This window comes from Capra hircus, chromosome 22 (genome assembly GCF_001704415.2).
Source record: "Capra hircus breed San Clemente chromosome 22, ASM170441v1, whole genome shotgun sequence".
In the NCBI taxonomy this organism is placed as follows: domain Eukaryota; kingdom Metazoa; phylum Chordata; class Mammalia; order Artiodactyla; family Bovidae; genus Capra; species Capra hircus.
Genome location: NC_030829.1, coordinates 6,739,269 through 6,763,376, shown reverse-complemented (window position 1 = coordinate 6,763,376; position 24,108 = coordinate 6,739,269). Strand labels below are relative to the sequence as shown.

The following is a 24,108-nucleotide window of genomic DNA, read 5'->3' as shown; positions in this document are numbered from 1 at the left end:
GTGCCAAGCTCCAGGGCCCATGTCCTCCCATTCCTGAGCACAGGGAACCTTCTTGGTCATCTGTATTCAGAGCAGAACTCACCTGTGGACTGGGTCACGCACGAGATCTTGTAGGACAGCCACACGCTCGCCAGGCAGAGGAAGGTGGCCAGGAAACCAAAGACCTGCACGAGAGAGAGGGGCCAGGAGGTGCCCAGGGCAAGGGCCAGTCACGCGGGCAGCCCCTTCAGCGGCTCGCCCCTGTGCCCGTTTCCTGTACTGGCTGTGGCCGCGAGGGAGCCCGGGGACTCATCTGACCTGGCCACCTGTCCTCACGCAGCCACAGAGGTGATGCCCTGGCCTCAGTCAGGCCGCAGCTGGGTTGCAGCCAGGCCTCTGGGCACCACCCCTCACCTCTTCTCCAAACAACTACGTGCCCCAACTCTTTATCCTCGTCTAATAAGACAGAAAAAGGAGGAACAGTACATTTTATTCGGGGTTCTTAACATTCAGTGTTCAAATGGATCTTGGTTAGGTAGCATCATATGTCCTTCATCCACAAAGGCTTTCTGTTCTGCCTGGCTTCCCAGCTGTCCTGGAGCCAGAAGCGGAGGCCCCATACCTGGCATCAAGTTTACACATGTCTAAGTGGCATGAGGCTGAAACAAGTTCAAGCAGCATGGCTGTCCTCCCTGCGTTCCGCTGTGAGCACCCAGCCCTGCACAGCCTTCTCATCTGTGGTAGGCAAAGGACCCCCTGGGCTTCCCTGGTGGGGAGGTTCTTTACTTTCTTTACCTTCCAGACGGTAAAGAATCTGCCTGCCATGTAGGAGACCCAGGTTCGATCCCTGGGTCAGAAGATCCCCTGGAGAAGGAAATGGCTACCCACTCCCATATTCCTGCTTGGAGAATTTCACAGACAGAGGAGCCTGGCGGGCTACAGTCCATGGGGTCACAAAGCCTCGGACATGACTGAGTGACTAACAATTTCACTAACACTTTAAAGGACCTCACAGAGGATTATTGAATGATGGAATGAGCAGCAGACACAGACTCAGGTGTCTCTGCCTGGAACTTGGAAGCCTGTAGCCTTTCCCGACTTGTCACAGAGGTCCCCAACTTTTTTGGCACCAGCGCTGGGCTTCATAGAAGACAATTTTTCCACGAACCGGGAAGAGGAATGGTTTCAGGATGATTCAAGTGCGTTACACTTATTTCTATTATTACTATATCAGCTCCACCTCAGATCATCAGCCATGAGATCTCAGAGGCTGGGGACCTCTGGTTAACAACAACTGCAGCAGCAAGTGCTAATGCTGATGGAGCATGATTACTTCATCCCAGGCAGCGTTCTAAGCCCTTCAGACGCATGGCTTCCTTTAGCCTCACAGCTCTGCCAGATGGGAGCACAGCTGTTACCTTCCCCCCATGTTTCTGCAGCTCAAGAAAGCAGGGACGGGAGGTCAACTCTTTAAGCCAGGGCAGCGGAGCCAGCCAGGCCAGACCAGAGGTCTGAGCCCAGGGTTCCTCTCTGCTCACCTTGCCCAAGTGTCCATAGGCCCCCCAATGTGGATGTCTGGGGGCTCCCGGAGGTCCAGCAGGAACGGCCCAGAGCAGCCAACCCAAGTGCAGGACTATCCTGCCTGCCTGCTGGTTCCCACTCGTGGCTGCCCTGCCAGCCCCCACCAGCCTCCTCTTCCCCCTTGTCCGTCTCCCTGGTTCCTTTTGTACCAATTGTCTGCACCACATAATCAGCCTATTACAGCCTGTCCCGGCCTCTCATTGTCTGTTCTGCACAATTAGCACATTATACACTGTCCTGCTCCCCAACTGTTCACGCTGCGTAATTGAACAGTTTATTACAGGGCTACATAATGTGCTTCTGGACGACAGGGCCTTGCGTGTTAACTGTTTCACAGCCCTGGCCTCCTAAGCAAGAGCATCACTTTCTCATACAGCAGGGACTGTATCTTTTCATTTCTTCTGGCTTCTCCAGGTCCATGCTGGTTCCCACAGGACAGGTGGAGGACAAGTGGGAGTTGTTGGGAGTCCAGGGCTAATACTGTCATGCGCCACCTGAATCAGAAAACCCAGTGGGACTCCGCCCGTGTGGTCCTGAAACACGGTGGGCACGAATCTCCCCTGTGCTTCCTCTGCCAGAGGCAGGTGAGAAACATCCCTCTTATTGGAAACTAGCCTCCACAGTAGGGAAGGGGTACGGGAGGGGCTTAAGGGGCACAAATTAGGGGACGAGGGTTCGATCCCTGGGTCAGGAAGATCTGTTGGAGCAGGAAATGGCAACCTACTCCAGTGTTCTTGCCTTGAGAATCCCATGGACAGAGGAGCTACAGTCCATGGGGTCACAAAGAGTCAGACACGACTGAATGACTAAGCTCAAGGGGCATGAGTGCTCAGAGGTCTGGCTGCCCCTCTGCAGGGACCTTCTGCCCCCTACAGACTCCACCCTTTGGTGGAATCCCAGGCACTCACTGGCTCTCAGCCCAAAGTCAAGAGATTTTGAGTTCCATGTGGAAGTGAGTGACTATCACACAGACAGCTTCTCCTCAAACTCACTTGAAAAGTGAGGCAAATCGGTTGTAGCCCACAGGCTTCCAAACTATAAACAATAAGCTAAATCAGAAATCAGATGACAGGAACCTATAGATCTTTTAAAAAATATGGCTTCCCATATGTGGCTTCTAAGACACATGTGGGTTCCCTGGTGGCTCAGACAGTAAAGAATGTGCCTGCAATGTGGGAGACCTGGATTCAATCCCTGGAGAAGGGAATAGCTACCCACTCCAGTATTCTTGCCTGGAGAATTCATTCCATGGACAGAGGAGCCTGGCAGGCTACAGTCCATGGGTCGCAAAGAGTCAGACACGACTGAGTGACTCACACTCACATAGACACATCTGTGTGTCTCTGGGTGATAAATACACATAGCTCCCACCGTGCTCTATTTTTGTCCACTCCATCCTACTTCTATTCAGGCTAGCCAGTGGGTCAGTCTTCACCTCTGAAAGGTAGAGGAGTGTTATTTCCTGGCCTGAATACTGTGAATAGTCAGGAATGGCAAAGCTGAGACTCGTGGTGGATAGCTGATTGCAGGACTGTTCCCTGGGCCCCAAAGGTGCCTCAGAACCCTTCCCTGCATAGAGCTGAGACAGCCCCGAGTGAATGACCAGGGCAAGCATGAGAATTAAAACCTACTTATCCCCTGATTTAAGGAGTGGCTGTAAGAGAAAGAGATCTGGGCCGCTGGGGCCATTTGAGTTTGCACAGCCCTGCCCATCACCACCTGATACCCTCTGCCATGGGCCCAAGTTTCAGGCTCTCTGGGGACTGCTGCTGGTGGATCAAGGTGGAGACTGATCCCGAGAAAGAAAGGCCCCAAAGAACAATCCCTTTGCTGCCCTGTGAGGAAGAAAGTGGGCATTCAGAATAGGAATTCCTCCCTGCCGCCTCCTGGGAAACATCCTCACCGCTCCAGCCACCAGTCCGCTCAGGCTGTAACTGTTGGAAGCTGCCACGATGGAGGCGATGAGGAGGAGCAGGGTACCGATTAAATAGTGCAGGAGTTCCTGGGGGCAGAAACAAAGCAGATGGGTGGGTAGGGAGCTCCACTCCCGGCTCTCGGAAGAGAAGGACAGAGGGGAGAGGGAGACACTTCCTCTTCTCCCGGTAACACCCCAGCAGGAGCAGTGGAGCTCACAGGCAACTAGAAAGGACGGCTGGCCAGGATGAGGCCAAGCAGGAGAGAGAAGACGCTGGGCAGGCAGGAAGAGAGGCGACAAAGACAAAGATGCTTCTCAGATGAGCAGAGATGTCTCCTAAGGATGGCTGCACTCCTGAGGTCAGGCTGTCCATGGTTACCTGGACCTCCGGCTAAAGCTCCTAACAAGCAAATGAGCTGCTTGCAACTTCCAGGCTGGAGCGTTTCAGTGCAGTTCCAGCTCTGAGAAGCAAAGCCCTTAAAGAGATGTGTGCCTTCGCTCCTGCTGCAGAGAAAAGTCTGGGCTTGCAACGTGCTGGCTTTGATGGCTGCCTGGAGGACCTCCCCATTCTGCAGACAAAAGCCCTCCCAGTTCTACCTGCATCTTTTCTTCCCTCTTCTTGGCTGTTGGAAACATGCCCGCAGACCAGACTGCCGAGGGTCTGCAGGAAGGGCTGACCCCATCTTTGCTTCCCTTGGGTCCATGAGGCCATCTCTTTATGCCCCATTCACTCTCCACGATTAAATGGGGGCTTTGCAGGTCCTGGAGGAGGTGGGGTCTCTGTCTTTTGACAACAAGAGGATGCTTCTCCTCATGCCACCCCTCCCCTACCAACACCAGATCAGAAGGGCGAGCTAGGTCTTAGGGCCACCGAAAGCGGACTGCGCTCTACAGAGAAATTTGTAGCTGTTAGGGCATATATTAAAAGTGAAGAGAGGTTCCAAATGAATAACCTAAACCTTCACCTTAGGACACTGGGAAAAGAAAAGTAAGCTAAAACCCACAACAAGAAGAAAGAAGGAAAGAGGGATTACTGCAGAAATGAGTGATACAGAGAAAGGAACAACAAAGAAAGTCCATGAAATCAAGAGCTGGTTCCTTGAAACGATCAACAACATAGAGAAAACTTTAGCTAGATTGACCAAGGGGAAAAAATAAGAGAGGAAAAACATTCAAATGGCCAGAATCAGAAATGAAAGAGGAGACATCACTACTGATGAAATAAAAAGGATTTTAAAAGAATACTGTGATCGGTTGCACACCAATAAGTTAGATAAGTTAGATGAAACGGAGATATTCCTAGAAAGACATGCTACTGAAAATGACTCAAGGAGAAATAATCTGAATAAGATCTAAAATAGCAGAACCTGAATGAATAATAAAAACACTACCCACAGGAAAAGCCCAGACCAGATGGCTTCCATGCAGAATTACAAACATTTAGAGAGGAAGCAATACCAACTCTTTCCAAACTTTTCTAAAAAACATAAGAGACGCAAACACTTCTGATAACAAAACCAAAGACATCACAAGAAAACTACAGACCAATAATATTTCTTATGAATATCAATGCAAAAATGCTCAACAAAAGACTAGCAAACCAAATCCAGCTACATGTAAACCGAATTATACATCACAGCCAATGAGATTTTCCTCCAGGAATGCAAAGATAGTTCCACATATGAAAATCAGTGCAATAACAGAATCCTAGAGGGATTCATCCCCCTACATGACTGTCTTAATAGACAAATGAATTAAAGGCAACTTCTTCTACTTGAAAAATATCATCTCTGGTGGCTCAACCAGTAAAGAATTTGCCTGCAATGCAGGAGATCTCGGTTTGATCCCTGGAGAAGGGGAATGGCTACCCACTCCAGTATTCTTGCCTGGAGAACTGCATGGACAGAGGAGCATGGCAGGTTACAGTCCATGGGGTTGTAAAGAGTTGGATATGACTGAGTGACTAACACTTATCTACAAAAACCTCAGCTAATGTTACATTTAATGATAAAAACCTAATACTCTTCTCCTAAGATTGGGAACAAGATGCTATCTGCTCTTGCCACTTCAACATTCAATTTCTTACAATAAGCCAAGAAAATGAAGTAAAAAGCATCCGGACTGCAAACAAATGTAAAACTATCTCTATTTACGGACAGTATGCTGCCACAGATAGGAAACACCAAGGAATCCACTAACCGTCTATTAGATCTAAAAAATGATTTCAACACAATTGAGGATACAAGATCAATAAACAGAAATCAATTGTATTTCTATCCACTTGCAGTGAACAATCTGAAAATGAAATTAATAATTACATTTGAAATAGTATCACAAAGGGTAGGATGCTTAGCAACACACTAAACAAAAATAGTATAAAACTCGTACTCTGAAAGTTACATGACATTGTTGAAAGACGTTTCAGAAGATCTAAATAAATGGAAAAACCTTCCACGCTCATGGATCACAAGACTTTATATTACTATTAAAATGGCAATACTCTCTAAATTTATCTACAGATTCAATGTCATTCTTATTAGAATCTCAGCTCACTTCTTAGTGGAAACTGAAAAGCTGATTATAAAGTCCTTATGGAACTACAATTCAAAATAATCCTGAAAAAGAACAAGTGGGAAGACTGCTGGAATGCAACATGGTACATCCACTTGGGAAAATAGCCGGGCAGTTCCTCAAGCAATTAAACATCTACCATGTGACCCAGAAATTCCACTCTTAGGTATATTCCCAAGCAAAACAAAAACACGTCCATACACAAAACTTGTATACAAATGTGCACAGCAGCAGGATTCACAATTGCCAAAAGGTAGAAACAACCCAAATATCCATCAATGATAAATGAATAAACAAAATGTGACTGAGTGGTTAGGACTCTGTGCTTGCACTGCAGGGGGCATTGGTTCGATCCCTGGTCAGGGAACTAAGATCCCGCATGCCACGTGGTGCACCCCCAACAAACAAATCAACAAAAAACCAAAATATGGTATATCCTTTCCATGGATTATTTCTTAGCTATAAAAAGAAATGAAGTACTGATACATGCTATAAATAGATAAACCAATACACACTCTACTTAGTGAAAGAAGCTAGTTACAGAAGACCACATATATGAATCTACTTACATGAAATCTCCAGAACAGGAAAAGTTATAGAGACAGAAAGTCAATTAGCAGTAGGTCAGGGCCGGAGGAGATGAGGGGTAGGAGGTACCAGCTAAAGGGTACAGGGTTTCTTTCTGAGGTGATGAAAATATTCTATAAATGAGGGGACGTTGCACAAGTCTAAAAACATACGGAAAGCCACTGAACTGTACACTTCAATCGGTAATTGTATGACATGTCAACAGGTGTAAATAAAGTCGTTTTAAAAATAATATAATGGGAAGAAGAAACCTTAGCAACTTCTGATATCTTTCCTCAGACTCTGCCTGTCCACCGCAGCTGACAGATCTTATCCGTACGACAGTGTAAATACCCACCACCTCCATCAGCTTCGTCCTTCCACGTTCCGCCTCCAAGTCACCCGCCCCCCCGCCACAGCCCATTTTCTGTCACTTGAGAAAAGCAGCATCGAGATGAGAATCACAGCCTTCTTGCAGCTTGAAGGTGAGTTTGAGAGGCCAGTAGGACCCGAGGCAGAGAGGGCCACCCAGCAGTGGGAAATTCAGGGCTGAAGCAGCCAAGGAGGCGGGGTGGGTAGGCTGGAAGGGCGTCGGGCCCCAGCGCCCAGCCAGCGTCCTGGCCCGTGCGGGCGGAGCGCAGCCCGGCCCCTCCCTTACCGACAGGGGCCAGCTGATACAGGTGAGCACGCGGTGCAGGCGGAAGAGGTGCACCAGGTAGAAGGCGAGGATCATGATCAGGTTGCAGATGGTGACCACTTCAAAGTAGCTGTAGGCGCTGTAGCTCGTCCACAAAGAGCTCCTCACGCAGATGAAGGCGATCAGCAGCGTGGCCTGGGTTGGGAACACGGAGACATCAGAGGAGCGCCCACCCGAGACGGGCACCCAGGGGACGAACGACAAAACAGGGACTTCCCTGGAGGTCCAGTGGTTAAGGCTCTGCACTTCCACTGCGGGGGGCTCGGGTTCGATCCCTGGTCAGGGAACTAACATCCCACATGCCCAAAAAACAAAATAAGATAAAATGAATACAGAGATAAGACAGATTTATAAAACAAGACAATAGGAACACAACCAACCACAGGGAACTAAGGAGCTGTCACAATTGAGGTTACTTCCTCACAAACTGGCAAGGAATAGCACAGTTTCCCCACAGGACAAGCTTTTGACACACAAGCCGCGGTGAACACTGAGGATGGGAGGAAGTGGCACGTCCGCTCTGAGTAGTCTATGCAGTAGCAGGGTGCAACCTTAGAGAGAGGGCAGGAACTCCGGAAACAGCCGGGCAGGACCACTCCCCTTACCTGCTCAACTTCCAGTCAGTCAGATAGTGGACCCCAGGTTTACATGCGAGGTTGACCTAGGAAGTTGCCAATACTTGACTATTTTTGACCCACCAAGATGTCAGTTTATACAAATAACCTACCAGCCGGCAGATAGTAACTTACTGTTGGCAAGAAATCAAATAACAATCCAGCAAAGAAGACAGATAAGAGAATTTTATTCGAGTCAAACTGAGGATGATAACCTGGCAAACAGATTCTCAGAAACTCTGCGGACTGCTCCACTGAGCAGAAGTTAGAGGTGCAGTTTTATACATTTTTGAGACAAAGAAATTATGTATCATATTGACAGGTTAGCATTGAGTACACAGTTGGTTGAAGTGTTTTTGTTTTTTTCAACTATGCACGTACAGATAAGCCTTTGGTCAGTGTGACCCCTTGTTTGAGATGGAAAAGAAATATATTAATCATGGAGCTATAAAGAATCTGAAGAAAGAGGCCTTCTTCTCAAAAGTTGAGTGCGTCTGTCTGCTTTGAGGAGGTCTGGTTAATGAATAACATAGATTCACACTGCACTTTAGGGAAGGCCCACAAATGGGGGCATGTTCTTAGTTACTGCTGGCTTTTTTTTTTTTTCCTTCTGTCTCAGTTTGACTGTCTGCCATAGACTTACCTCATCGTTACCGTGTACTGATTGGTTGATGTACACGATCTTGTTGCGACGTCCCAGAACTCTGCTGAGTCAGCAAAATCCCCCCATGCCTGCTTGTGGGGAAATGCAGGCAAACAGGCTCCATCATCAGCCTATGGCTACCCAGTTAGAGCTTTCCTGGTGGCTCAGACAGTAAAGAATCTGCTTGCAATGCAGGAGACCCGGTTCAATCCCTGGGTTGGGAAGATCCGCTGGAGAAGGAAATGGCCACCCACTCCAGTATTCTTGCCTGGAGAATCCCATGGACGGAGGAGCCTGGAGAGCTACAGTCCATGGGGTCGCAAAGAGTTGGACACGACTGAGTGACTAACACCCAGTTTGTAAGCAGTGGAGGAGGGATTTGAATCTTAAGACTGTCTGATTCCAGGAATCATGTCCCTCCACTTCGGATGCAGTTTTGCTTTCCAAAATGTAAGCCCTGATCATGAATGAGTGAGCTGAGGAGGCCAGACGCATCATCAAACGTGTGGGGATCCCGGCTACAAGGTGTTGCTTGCTCCACACCCCGCCCCTCCACACCCTGCCCCATCCTGGGGCCTGCTATGAGAACTCGCTAAGCATATTGTTACCTGAATGAATGAGTGTGCAGAAGTAATAAACTCAAGACCTAGTAATGAATAAGCAGGTCGGGTCAATTATTAGCAACATAAGAATACCCTGGGAGGGACATTCCTGGTGGTCCAGTGGTTAAGATGACACACATCCCATGCAGGGGATCCAGGTTTGATCCCTGATTGGGGAACTAAGATCTCACATGCTGCACGGCGTGGCCAAAAAGGAAACGAATACCATGGGAGGGCGGAGAGGGAAGAGAGGGCTGAGTTTCTGTGAAGGCCACTAACAGAGAAGAAAGTCTTGCTCACCCCAAACGGGGGATGAACCAGTAACACACATGTGTTAAACGTATGTAAAGTCTTGGTCAATATTAAAAGCACAGCCAGTTTAGGAGAAAGGTTAAATCTTTCATACTGCCTCTGTCTTACACAACAGTGACTGTCCAAGGGCGTGTATGTGTGATTTTGTGTTCTATGAGACAGTTGGTGATGTCTGGAGACATTCCTGGTTGTGTGTGTGTGTGTGTGTGGTGGGAGGATGCTGACACCCCTCCATGCACAGCATAGACCCCATAATAAAGAACTATCTGGCTTCAAGTGTAGCTCTCAAGCTACTGTGCTGCCGTGGGGAAACCTCGCTGCAGAAAGTGAGCAGCTATAATGAGAATTCAATCACAAAATCAATCTAAGGCTGGCCAACGCTAAAAAGGCTGTTTTCTAAAGCTCCTCATTGCTAGCATTCTATCAAGGTCCTAGGTTACAGGGACTCAGCCAGCAAAGAACATTCAGCTTGAGGCCTAAAGTGGGCGTGAAGAGTGTTCTACTTAACAGATCAAAGCAGAAGAATGTGGGCCTGACACACGAGACCCTCAGTGTTTGCATATTTCCCTTTCGCTAATTAGCAGCCTGAGGATTTTCACTTTTTCGTTTCCTCTCCAGCCCACTGGCCACGGATGATATAACGAGTCACGCCTTGAGGCTGTTTCAAAGCTCCAAAGGGAGTCTTTGCTTCACCCAGGAGTGTGCCTGATGGTCAGAGCTCTGCTGCTCCACCAACATCCCCCCATTTCCAGCCCTCGTCTATCTGGGGAGTGAGGTGGGGGGGGGGTCCCTCCACCTGGCATGGATCCTCTCACACAGGCTAGGGTGGTTTAATTCACTTAAAATGCAAATAACCCAGGATTATGCAGTGTGATTTCGAGGTGGAGAAGCAATTTTGCACCTCATTGAATGCACAGATTTTAGAATCATTTTTACCAGTCTTTATCTGGGACTGAGTCTGCGGACACGCGGGTAAGTTTCCCCAAGCAACAGAAGGGGCCCAGGCAGGTCTTCCCCTCTGAGCCCCAGGGCTGAGCCGAGAAGCATACAATTGCTCTATGACCCCAGCCCATCTCCATCTTCTCTGGGAACCCTGACTATGAAATAAGACTCCCCGAATTCTCATCCCTGGGTCTCAGGCTGCCAGTCATGCAGTCTTCTCCAGTAAAGCCCGATTCTGGCCAGTCTCGTTTAGAGGGCAGATGGTGTACACGTGCGCGCTACCAAAACTTCCTTTCTGCCCAAGGAGGCATCATTGCTACTTTAGCTAGCCAGCATCTCAGCTAATGTACTTCATTCTAGGCTTTTCAGGAACTCCTCCAGGGCCAGTGAGTAACCTCTGCAAACGCCTTGAATCCTCCAGACTGACACTCAGGGGGCATGCGGAAGGGTGAAGCAAGGGAAAGAACAGACAGCGAAGAGAAAAGAGCTGGGATGTGGACAACTGATATATACATCAGTTATATATATACATATATATATATATATATATATACTTTTTCAGGTTCTTTTCCATTATAGGTTATTATGAGATACTGAATACAGTTCCCTGTACTGGACAGTAAGTCCTTATTGTTTATCTATTAGGACCTGTTCGGGTTCCCAGTTAAAAAAGTCTGAACTCAGAGAAACTGAAGTGAAGCAGGCTGGAGAATTTCTGGAAGACACATCGGTTCTGTTTAGAATAATATCAGTGTGATACCACCTAAAGGACTCATTTGTTTCTCTGGCGGCCTCCTGTGTGTGTGTGCGTGTGTGCGTGAGTGTGTGCGTGTGTCTGTGTGTGTGCGTGTGTTAGTTGCTCAGTTATGTCCAACTCTTTGCAACCCCATGGACTGTAGCTCACCAGGCTCCTCTATTCAGAGAATTCTCTAGATCCTCTCATACAGGTCTTTTCTCTTTTCTTGGCTGCGCCAAAAAAGAATCATTTTTACCAGTCTTTATCTGGGCTTGTGGGCTGAACCTAGGTCCTGGCAGTGAAGGCTCTGAGTCTTGACCATCAGGGAATTCCCAATCAGTTCTTTTATAACAGTCACGCAAGTTGAAAACAAGTCATCTAATATAAATGTCCAGGGGTTTAAAAGTCACGTTGCAAGAACCTTCAACTCAAAGCCACGTCTCTCGGACCTGCCGTGGCACTGTTTGGAGAGACCCTGGCTTTCCCTCAGGCGAGAAACCACTCCCTCTCCCCTAGACGGAGTTCTTTCCGACTCCGTGCTACCAGAATTCTTACTCTTAGAAAGGAGAGGAGTGTCGTGAAAGCAGCATGCGTTTCAGTTTCACAGCAGATGAAACCAACTAAACATCACCCGAGAGAAATGACTGTCGCTCCCTGAGAACTTTGGAAACTAATACAGGCAGATCTGAGGTTCATGGCCACGTGCCAGGCAGTGGGCCCAGGTTTTCAGGCTGGGTGGGTCTCCTTCAAAGAGCAAATGGAATTCTGAAGTCTAAGACAGTTTCTGGAAAGCCTCCAGACGCGGTGCTCAGGAGATGAACTGCCCAGGGACATCCCCCCAGCAGGTCTGTCCCCTAACACCCTGCCCACGTCTGGCTGCAGATGGCACCACGCACCTTTGTGTGAGAGCCTGCTGGGGCTGGGTGCCAGCAGGTCACCACCCCACCCTCTCGCAGGGTTTTCCTTCTGACCTTGGAATGACGTTTCAGTGAGAGACACAGGCAGGAGGAGGGAAAGTAAGTGATGAAAGGCAACATCAAAAGGCCGCAGACCCGCTCTAAGAGGCTTTTCTGGAAAAGCCGGGGAGATGAAAGCTGAGCTTGTTCAAAAAGTCAGAGATGTGGGTGATGATGCCGTCATGGGGAAGTGCATCTGTAGATGTAAACGGGCCCATCGGCGGCTCTGCCTGGGGGCGGGAGGACGGCAGGAGACTGCAATACTCCAGCTGTGGCTGAGCTCTGCCCTGGGCTCCTACACGCACCCCTACCTGTCGGTGGACCCCCTCCTCCAGTCTCCAGGAAATGGCCCCACATCAGCCCATGGAAAGGCATGTGTCAATGGACTGTTCCATGGTAAAATTCACTTGGTTTATTTTCTTGTATTATAAAGATCACATACGAGGAATTCCCTGGCAGTCCAGTAGTTAGGACTCCACGTTTCCACGGCAGGGGGCACAGGTTCGATCCCTGGTTGGGGAACTAAGATCCCTCAAGCTGCACAGAACTGGCGCCCCCCCCAACAAAATAAAAATTCCATACAAAGTTGTAAAAGGCGCTTTATGACACCTCATGGAGATCTTTAACGGCCCAGGGCCAGGCCCAGGGATAAGTGCTTCAGGAGGCAAATCCTGTTGTCGTCCTTTTACAAGGAAAATAAGGCACAGAGAGGTTAAGCGACTTGCTGAACGTCACACAGCAGGGTCAGCTGTGCCCTGGCACACAGCTGCACACCCCTGCTCCCCACAACACCGCCCTGCCCATGGGACCTGCTGGTGTCTCTCCAGGCCCCTCTCCCAGCTCCTGGCCTCTGTTTTCAGCCCAGGGCTTAAACCTTCTGTCTGCTTTCCACTGGGAGCAAGCACAGAACAGCCTGTGGGACCCTGGATAATAGAAGGGAAACCTGCCTTGATTGCAGTGCTCTCACACTGGGAGGCAGGACTCTGGGGCTCCAACTCAGAAAGGTGGGGCCCTTTAGAAATGACAGTCATGTCAGGCATCCTGCTTAAATAGGGTCACTCTAATTATATAATCGATACTTATACAGAATAGAAAATCAATTCATGAAGTGTCTAAGAAAACAAAAAATCACCCATAATCCCACTTCTCAGAGATAACTACCACCTCTGGAGTTTAGGGTATTTCTTTCTACATAGGGATGTTTTGAGCACATATGTATTATTTTTCCAGAGAAGGCAACGGTGACCCACTCCAGTACTCTTGCCTGGGAAATCCCATGAATGGAGGAGCCTGGCAGGCTGCAGTCCATGGGGTTGCAAACAGTCGGACACGACTGAGCGACTTCACTTTCACCCTTCACTTTCATGCACTGGAGAAGGAAATGGCGAGCCACTCCAGTGCTCTTGCCTGGAGAGTCCCAGGGACGGGGGAGCCTGGTGGGCTGCCGTCTATGGGGTCACACAGAGTCAGACACGACTGCCGTGACTTAGCACCAGCAGTATTATTTTTCCTTTTCAAAGACTGGATTGCATGCTATGTACAGTTGTTTAATTCTTATTTATTTTGGCTACGCTGGATAAATTTTATTTATTTCCTGTTGCTGCGTGTGCTTTTCTCCAGCTGAGGCGAGCAGGGCCTACTCTCCGGATGTGGTGCACGGGCTTCTCCCCGCAGTGGCTTCCTTGTTGCAGAGCGCGGGCTCTAGGCATGCGGGCTTCAGTCGCTGTGGCTTTAGAGCGCAGGCTCAGTAGCTGCGGCACATGGGCCTAGTTGCTCTGCAGCACGTGGGATCTTCCTGGATCAGGGATCAAACCCCGTGTCCCCTGCACTGGCAGGCAGATTTTGTTTTGTTTTTTTTTTTTTACCACTGCGCCACCATGGAAACCCCTATACACTGTTTTATACCCTAGTTTTCATTTTTTAGAAGGCTTTTTTTTTTTTTATGTGAACCATCTTGAAAGTCTGTTGAATTTGTTACAATATCGCTTCTGTTTTCTTTTTTATGTTTTTTTTTGGCCAGGAGGCTTATGGGATCTTAACTCCCTAACCAGGGATGGAACCTGTGCCCCCTGCACTGGGAAGTGGAGTCCTGACCACTGGACCACCGGGGAAGTCCCGATACCCTGCTTTTTAAAAGATAAGTACTTTATCATTTGTAGCCTCTCCTCACTCAATCATTCTGCTCCACAGCCCCAGCAAGCAGTGTATTTCATCTGCTTATTTCCTATTGTCTGTCACCCCTGATTGTAAGCCCCATGATGCTGAGCGTTTTGGTCTGTTTTGCTCACTGTTGTTCCAAAGTCAGGACCTTGAATGGCACGCGGATTCTCCACAGGTAATATTTTTGGCTGGAATGGATGAATACAGTTTACAGTCCACCCACTCCTGAGGCCTTCCATGTTCCAGGCACCCGGCAGGACCATGCTCTTGCTCCCTGATGCTGAGAGGGGGAGAGAGAAAGAGAAAGCACCGCTCGGGACAGGCCCCACCATTAACACGTGGGAGGAGACCGGTGCACGCGGGCTTCCCTGGTGCCTCTGAGACAAGTGCAGGCTTTGACCCCAGAAACAAGGGGTCATCAGGGAAGCTCTGCAACACGCAGGCACACACACGTCCAGGTGCGGATCAGGCCAGAGTGGTGCTGTGGCCAGCCGGCCACCCCAGCCCGGGGCGTTCTTCCCCGTACGCAGTTCAGTGGTAGGCACAAGGGCAGAGCCCAGGACCAATTCCTTGCTGCACCCACAGGGCCCAGCACAGAGGAGGCCTTCAATGATGGGTGCAGGACTGAATCTGGGGCAAAACTGGATTCTCACCAGCGCCCCAGTATAAACACGGCCTGTGGGTGGACTGCAGACTCTTCTCTGCAATCACGCCACCTTGGCTCTTGGGTTTCGAGAGACAGCACTGAACGCAGGGGTTTGCTTTGGGGGCACAGGCAGAGGAGCGGGGGTGGGTGCTGCCTTAGTAGGGGCCACCACAACAAGCACGTAGAGTGCTGGGCGACTGAGACACACCCTGGGACTTCCTTGGTGGTCCAGCGGTTAAAACTCTGCGTTTCCAATGCAGGGGGCCCAGTTTCAATCCACGTGATGCAGCAAAAAAAAAAAAAAAAAGACACACACACACATATACCCTGAAATATTTATGGATGAGATAAATACAGGAGTACAGCAGCGGCTTCTTCAGAATAATGTGGGAGCAAGTGTGCATGAGGGATCTTTTGGGAAAGAATCTGAAATTGGATTATGGTGATGGTTGCACAACCCTGTCAATTTGCTAAAAATTACTGAAGGGTATGCTTAAAATGAGGAGCTTTTATGGTATGTACATTATACATCAATAAAGCTATTAAAAATAAAAAGGGAAGTCTAAGGAGGTGAAGATATAATTCAAGGAGGATGGAAGGAATTCCCTGGTGGTCCAGTGGTCAGGACTCTGAGCTTCCATTGCAGGGGGCAAGCGTTCCGTCCCTGGTCAGGAAACTAAGATCCCATGTGCCACGAGGTATAGGAAAAAAAAAAAAGGAGGAGGACTCGGCATGAGCTGGTGGTGACTGCTGCCACAGGTAACCAGGTGAAGAGGCAATGAGAATAACTTCCAGTAACAAATGGAGAGTCCTGGTGCTTCACCCCCAAATACATACACAGTGAACCATGAGGCGACAGGAACAGTGAACTAACACCTGAGGATCAATACTAAGCAAGCTTGGGAGGCACTGCCGGGTTTAACACCCACTTGTCATGTATCTAAAAAGAATTAGCACATCTGTTGATCCAGTAACGTCATTTTTACTAAATTATCCTACTGAAACAGGAAGTCCTTAACTGAGGAAACACAGTATTAATTTAGAATGGGGGAAAACAGAAAATATATGAAATACTCTCTCTCTCTTTTTTTAAAATATTCTAAAACCTAGAGAATGGGATGAAAAGACCCCCCCCGTGTGACCCTCCCAGGGTCTGACTCAAGAGTAGGAGCTAGTGTTTCCCAGAGGTTCCCTGACGAATCATTAAAAGAAAAGAAGAGAGAGAGAGAGACTGCTGAGAATCTTCTCCAGGACTGGGGGGCGCAGGGGCAGGGTCAACGGCCCTTGCTGGGACCGTGCTGAAATGAGGAAGCTTATTCTCAGGGATGCCTACTGTTCATCAGGTACCTCCCACGAGCCTGGCCCTGGGTTGTACTCTCATGCAGATGAGGAAACCGAGATGTGGGAAGTGCCCGCCCTGGGCCATAGAGCTGTTTGCCCGGAGACGGGATTCAGTCTTTTCCATCCAATTCCACAGTTTGGTTCTTAATCATAGAACCCTGCTTCTGCCCCCCTTTATGTTTTTTGTCTTTTTTCTCCCCAGGCTGAGGTCCCAGGTGGTGGTCCCACTGGTAAAGAACCTGCCTACCAATGCAAGAGGTGAAAGAGATGTGGGTTGGATCCCTGGGTCGGGAAGATCCCCTGGAGGAGGGCATCGCAACCCACTCCAGTATTCTTGCCTGGAGAATCCCAGGAGCCCGGCGGGCTACAGTCCATGGGGTTGGAAAGAGTCAGACATGACTGGAACAACTTAACACGCACGCACGTGGGACAGGGCAGATGACTTCATTGGCAAAGCTTTAATAAAGCTCTCCCTGAGGACTCAATGGTCTGGGGTAGGAGACAGGATGGGACTGGACTGCACAAGAGGCTCAAATTCCCTGCAGCCAGATACTCTGATGCCCTCGGCCTCAGCAGTGAGGGGTAGAAGGAACACCTCACCCCTCGTTACTGCATGCCAGCCGACTGTGCTTTCTGAGAATAGCTGTAGCAACAATTCCAGGCTCCTGCGTTCTTCTAGACCCTGGCCGCTCCTCACCTAGAAGCGGAACGCATCCCCTGCCTTGAACCTGGGTTGCCTGAATGGCCTCCTGGCAGGTGGTCAAAGTGACACCACAGGCCTTCCACAGCTGGGTCAGGGACCCTGATGCAACTTCCCTGAGCCGCCGCTCCATCTGCGAACGCACCCCTGGAGCTCTCCCACCAGAGGCCACTTGGGAGGCCGAGAGTGGGTGTCTGGCCAAAGCTCCAGCTGAGGGTGGCTCACCAGTCAGCACCTAGCTCAATGCAAGAGAAAGCAAAGCCTTCGGCTCCTCCGGCCCCAGCTCTCAAGTTCTCCCAGCTGCCCAGTCACCACGGAGCAAAGAGAAAGCCCTGTTCACCACGTCACGCCCACGCTCCTGACCCACAGAATCTGTGAGCCTAGCGAGTGGCTGCTTTACACAGACTAACTTTAGCAGCAATTTGCGCCGCAACCATAGTAGCTGGAGCAGGCGCTTAAACAAAAAAGGTCCCGCCTGGCCTGTTTTGAGAGTTGCATATGCACTGTTCTGGGTTTCGTGTTTTGATTCTTGTGCAAAGGGAAGTTGAGGTCCGTTCAGAGGGCAGCGGGGGGCCCAGGTGAGGGATCACATCTGGGTCCCCACCTGGGACCCTGGCGTAGACACAGCCCCTGGGCCGAGAGCTCTTGGGCGGCTCAGCTGGAAGGCAGCTGTTGCCTCCAAGAACCCGGTAACCGACGATTACACAGAGCAGCCGCTGGCTGCAGTGGGGATGGCTGAAGATGACTCCATAAATCCCCACCTCCATCCCATGTCACACCCCCAAAAAGATGCTCAACCTGGATGGTCCTCAACGAGAGGCTCTGATGGGGCGACCACTGCTGGGTCTGGATGCTCCAGGCTCAGCTGAGAAAAATGAAAAAAATGCCACCGACAGTTTCAGAGGCTACCTCCGCCAGCTCTAGGTCTGGGCTTCCCTGCAGTGGCATCTAAGAAGGAAACGTCTGGTGGCAGACATGCAGACAGTGCTGAAACCCAGTCACCCCAGATGAACCCAGTCCAGACTGGACGAGAAGCCAGCCTCCAGACACAGAAGCAAGCCGGGGTCATGATTAGCAGGGCCGACCGCAGCTGACCTCCACTATGTGAGCAGTAAAGGCTTGGTGATGCCGCCAAGATTTTAGGGCTGTTTGTCATGCAGCAAGAGCTAACTAATGCATCTGTTTTCAGAACTTCCCTGGTTTCCCACTCAGGCAACCCCAGTGTTTACAGTGGAAAGAATAAAGTCATTCATTCAGTGATTATTTATTGAGTCCTAACGATGGTCCCAGCCCTGCTTAGGAACACAAGGCTACGCTGGTTTCCATTCTGCCAAGGACGATCCTAAGGAAACCTTGACTCAGGAGAGAGAGTTACGCCATTCAGTGCTTTGCCCAGATCCTGGTGAAGTAAATATTTGGAGAAGCTGTGTGGCCCGGCCCCAGCAGGAGGCCTGGCATCCAGCCCTGGGCGCCTGCCAGAAATAAGTGCCTGCTGGATTTGACAGTGTGGGTGTGGGATGCCTGGATTAAAAACCCAGGCAGCATGATGCCAACTCAGTGCCAGCCTGGGGGAAAAAGAAATTAGTCTGGGATAAAAAATGACAAAGCAAGTACACAAGAGCCACTGAGGGATTGTAAGCATGTACCACTGATGGAAAGCCACAGCGATTAAGGGTACACGATCGTCGTATGGCACCCAGAGGAGACTGAGTGTAAGCCAGAGGCTGGTCTTCAATCAGAGCAAGAAGCCTGAAAGGAGCAGTAAAGCACGCCAGCAACCTCCGTGGGTCAAACAGTCACTTAACACAAGTACTAAGGGGCCAGTTAACCTCGCTAGGCCTCAGTCTCCTCATATTTAAAATGGGTAAGAAGAAAACCTACCACAAAGAGTTGATGTGAAGATTAAATGAAACGATTCAAGCAAAACATTCAGAATGGCTGGTAGTGCTCCAGTAAACATTCGAGAAAGGGCAAGGAGTCGAAGTCCCTGAGCATGTATTCTGAGAAGAGTAACACAGGATGATGTTTGAGAAGCTCTTGGCACACAGCAACAGTTAACCGGGGGCTCATCTAAGCAGGGCGAGCTGTCAGCAGGCAATAAGTGCACCGTAAGGACAGTTTAGACCCTGGCCCTGCCTCAAAGGACAAGGGGCCTCAGACGGCGACACAGGGACATTAAAAGAAAAAGGGGACGAGGGCTTCCCTAGTGGCCCAGTGGTTAAGACTCCGTGCAGGGGGCCCGGGTTTGATCCCCGGCTGGGGAACTAGATCCCGCATGCCGTAACTAAAGAGCCCACATGCTCAAATGAAGATTCAAGATCCTGCATGCTGCAACTAAGACCCAGCGCAGCTCAAATAAATTTCTTTTTTTTTTAAAGAAAAGAAAACAAAGGACGAATAACATCAGGAAGGTACCATCTGTGAGGAAGGCTGCTGGAGGGCAGGAAGGCAGGCACATCCTCTGTAAAGAGTGGGAGTGGTTCAGGGTGGACTCAGGGGCTGCAGGATTTGAGCACACAGGGAGGAGGGTGACAGGTGGCACAGATGTCCCGGGGGGGGGGCCTTGGGGTGACGTGAGGAGCCCCTCCTGCATCACAGCTCTCGGGCGCAGACGGGAAACTCCCCCTGCGAGCTCAAATGGGAGGCGGCTGCCTCGGATTCCTCAGACTGCTGACAGCAGGCTCCAAACCAGCTGGCAGAGCTGTCTGTCTAGACCTTTGCACAGACAAAGCCCTGGATGAAAGAAAAAACCGTGCCAGGCCCCCTGCCTCCAGCGGGCTGTCAGCGTCCCCTCTGCTGCTCTCTGGTCGGGTTTTAGAAAATGACTCCGAAGCGGGGACAAGACCACGGGGCAGAAGTATATGCCTCGCCCCTGACCGCTTCCCCCTCCAGCCACCGCATCCTTGGTTCAAAGGCGCAGTTAACTGTGGTCCGCACCCCCAGCTTCAGTGACATCACTCCCCAAAGCAGGCCTTTCTCCCATGCCTCTCACTTTCAAATCACCCGTGTGCCAGGTGAAAACAAAGACTTTCCTTCAGAAAGTTCCCCACCCCCTTGGCCTCTGCTTACAAAACCACCCCGGTAAGGCTGCAGCCTAGCCCCTCCCTACATTTCCCCTTCCCGGGCCTGCAGGCTCACTCCAGGCCTCCTGGCTGCTGGAAGCTGCCTGCTGGTAAGACACAGAGCCTTTCGGTCCCCACGGAGCAGCCCTGCCTCCGCCCTGGTCTTGATGCCTTTGGAAGAAGCTGGGAGGGCAGAGACAGGAGCAAAAAGTTCTGCTAAACAAAGCCTCCCTTGTGCACCTGCTAAAAGACCCACTGGGATGAATGCAGCAGGGACACATGGTCCCCAGGGCTGCCCTGGGGCCCGGCACTTAGCAGAGCCTCAGCAAGGTGAGGCAAGTCAACTTAGATCTAGCCACGGGAGGCAAGTGCTTCCTCCTACATCCTGTTTCTGAACCGAGTTTCACAACTTTATCCTGTTCTAACGTGTGTGCAGAAGTGAGACACAGGCAAAACCCCAAAGGGCTGCAGCCACAGGAGGAGGAAAGAGGGGAACCCGAGCTCGGCTACCAGTGCGCCCAAGTCTCAGTGGAGCATTACAAGCTGCTGGATCAACTCTTTCCAGGCTATCAAAAGCCTCAGAAGAATAAGGGCACAGGACTTCCCACGTGGTACAGTGGTTAGGAATGTGCCTGCTGGGGCAGGGGACATGGGTTTGATCCCTGGCCCGGGGAGATTCCACATGCTGCGGGACATCTGAGCCCACACATCTAATCACTAAAGCCCTAGTGCCCAAAGGCCTGAATGCCACGCTAATGAGCCTGCAAGCTGCAACGATTGAAGCCTGGGCACCTAGAGCCTGCGTTCAGCCACGAGAGAGGCCACTGCAACGGCAAGCCTGCACTCTGCAATGAAGCACAGCCCCTGCTTGCCGCAGCTAGAGAAAGCCCACACACAGCAGCGAAGACCCAACTCAGCCAAAAACACACCACAAGTTAGACAAAATGTTTCAAATAAAAGATTAAAAGATATACATATTGGTATATTGAATCCAACAATCTATAAGAAATATAAATGCTCAACAACTAACTAAAGTTCATCCCAGGAATCCACAGCTGGTTCAACATTTGAAAATCAGTGTATGCCCATTAACAGACAGAAGAAGAAAACCTGAATATCTTATCAATGGGCGCAGAAAAAGCGCTTGACAAAATTCAATATCCGTTCATTATAAAAACTTTCAGGATAGCAGGGAACTTCCCTGACCAGATAAAGGTCACCTACAAAATACTCTGGTGAAGGACAGAGAGGCCTGGTGTGTTGCAGTTCGTGGGGTCGCAAAGAGTAGGACACGACTGAGCGACTTAACAACAAAAAAATAATCTACAGCTATCAGTATACTCAGTGGTGAGAGACTGCAGGTTTCCCTCCAAGAAAGCCAACAAAGATGTCCTTTTCCACCATTCATATTCCATGTTCTTCTGGAGGTGGCAATAAGAAAAAGAAATAAAAGGCACACAGATTGAAAGGAAAAAATATAACTTTATTTGGGACTCTGTGCTTCCACTGCAGGGGGCACAGGTTTGATCCCTGGCCAGGGAACTAAGATCGCACAAGTCATACGGACAAATAAATAAATAAATTATTTAAAAAACGCCAAACAGCTTTATTTGTTGACAACAAGACTACTTATAAGTCCCAATAGATATAAATAGATATAAATCTAAATTTATAGTATGCTGCTACTGCTAAGTCACTTCAGTTGTGTCCGACTCTGTGCGACCCCATAGACGGCAGCCCACCAGGCTCCTCCGTCCCTGGGATTCTCCAGGCAAGAACACTGGAGTGGGTTGCCATTTCCTTCTCCAATGCAGGAAGGTGAAAAGTGAAAGTGAAGTGGCTCAGTTGCTAAAAACTACAAAATACTGATGAGAGAAATCAAAGAACACCTAAATAAAAGGAGAGATTTTGATGGCTAAGGAGATGCAATATAGTTAACATGCCATTCCCCAAACTGATTTATAGATTCAATACAATCCCAATCAAAGCCCAGCAGGCTTTTTGGGTGGATGAGCGCCAAAGAACTGATGCTTTTGAACTGTGGTGTTAGAGAAGACTCGTGAGTCCCTTGGTCTGCAAGATCAAACCAGTCAATCCTAAAGGAGATCAGTCCTGATTTCCTTGGAAGGACTGATGCTGAAGCTCCACTACTCTGGCCACCTGATGTGAAGAGCCGACTCACTGGGAAAGACCCTGATGTTGGGAAAAGTTTGAGGGCAGGAGGAGAAGGGGCTGACAGAGGATAGATGGTTGGATGGCATCACCAACTCCAAGGACATGAGTCTGAGCAAACTCCTGGAGACAGTGAAGGGCCGGCAGTCCAGGGGTCACAAAGAGTCGGACACGGCTGAGCAACACAACAACAACAACCAGAGCTCCAGGCTGCACCACCACCAGCCCGGCTTGGGAGCTGGCCAAGCACGTTTCCCGACTCCACACCTTCGCACAGGCTCTCGCCTCCTTCGGAACTCTCTTCCCAGGCTCAGGTCTCAGCCTCAGGTTCCTTTCCCAGGCAGCTGTGAGTGCAGGCTGGGAGGACTCCGGGTAGCTGAGATCACGGCCTTGTCTGCCTCCTCCCGCAGCAGGCGCATCGCCCTCACACTAACCACACTCCACTGAGGCCGACATGCTCCGTCTCTCATTCAGTCCCCGCCAGCCACAGATGGGTCTGCACTTTTGCTGGCGAGACCAGAGAGCAGAGTGGAGCAGCCCCCGCTGCCTGCTATGGCCAGCTCAAAACTCGGGAATGACGTCAGTGCACGCGCAAGAAAACCGCCGAGACCAGAGCGGAGCGCTCTCTGAAAGCCTGGGAGCCAGAGGCTGCGGGGTGGAGACGGCAAGACGGTGAGACGGGCACGTGTAGCATCATCCCCAGAAGCAGGAGTCGAAAGCCAGCTGGCTTACGAGCCCAGCACCGATGGCTATCAGTTCTCCCACGGACTCTTCTAAGGAACGCTGCACTGCTCACACTCTTGACGACACCAGTGACCAGAGTATGCGAAAATACTGAAAAAAGGATTCCTAAAAAAAAAACAGTCCTTAGGGACTTCCCTGCTGGTCTGGTCCAGTGGCTGAGACTCTGTGTTCCCGATGCAGGGAGCCTGAGTTTCATCCCTGGTCGGGGAACTAGACCCCACATACTGCCTCAAAGACTGAAGAGCCTGCATGTTGCAACTAAGACCTGGAGCAGTAAAATAAGTAAATAAAATATATTAAAAAATAAAGATTCTTAAAAAAAAAAAGATTTTAGCAGAGAAGGGCCATTTTAGGAATATCTTCACCAATTTATTTTCGTTCATCAATTTTCCTTTTTAGGTGTTCACAAGAGTATATAAAAGGGCTTCCCTGGTGGCTCAGCTGGTACAGAATCTGCCTGCAATGCAGGAGACCCTGGTTCGATTCCTGGGTCAGGAAGATCCTCTGGAGAAGGACAGGCTACCCACTCCAGTATTCTTGGGCTTCCCTGGTGGCTCAGCTGGTAAAGAATCCGCCTGCAATGAGGGAGACCTGGGCTCCATCCCTGGGTTGGGAAGATCCCCTGGAGAAGGGAAAGGCTACCCAGTCCAGTATTCTGGCCTGGAGAATTCCATGGACTGTATAGTCCACGGGGTCACAAAGAGTCGGACACGACTGAGTGACTTTCACTTTCAAGAGTATATAAAATCTCCATTTAGTTCAGTCTAAAAGAATTCTTTCAATGCGCATACATTTTCTAAGTGATGAGATTTGTGTCCTCACATAGTTAACACCAGCTTCCTTTCCTAGCAGCGCCTAAAACAATGGGGCCTTGGGGGTGATGATGCGTAACACCTCCTCATCTTCTGCCCAAGGGGAAAGGTGCGATCAGCCTTGTTCACTGCTGTACCCCCAAACAGCTGGGACAGAGGAGACACCAAATAACCATCTATCTGATGCCGTGACGTGAAGGCGAGCCTCTGCCGGGTGAAGAGCCACGACCAGGACCGCACAGAGGCTCATCACTGGAGCCAGAAATCGAAGTCTGAGAGTGAGCTGCCAGCATCAGGCACACTGTGCCCTCACTCTCTAGCCCACCACGGTAATGCTGCTGTTCAGTGTCTGCTGG

The 24,108-nt window shown here is 49.9% G+C and overlaps 1 protein-coding gene across 3 annotated transcripts in view; it reads right to left on the bottom strand.

Annotated features, from left to right (window-relative positions):
- The window catches only part of CMTM7 (CKLF like MARVEL transmembrane domain containing 7), a 44,195-nt gene that overhangs the window by 2,128 nt on the left and 17,959 nt on the right, over positions 1–24,108 (bottom strand). The window contains exons 2-4 of one of the 3 annotated variants that reach the window (XM_018038372.1): positions 7,272–7,445; positions 3,464–3,562; positions 83–164 (exon numbers count right to left, since the gene is read on the bottom strand). In XM_018038372.1, coding sequence (XP_017893861.1) covers positions 83–164; positions 3,464–3,562; positions 7,272–7,445 — 355 coding nt within the window. Of the gene's footprint in view, positions 1–82; positions 165–3,463; positions 3,563–6,886; positions 7,446–24,108 lie in introns of those variants that run through there. The other 2 variants (XM_018038373.1, XM_018038370.1) reach the window with 2 other exon arrangements.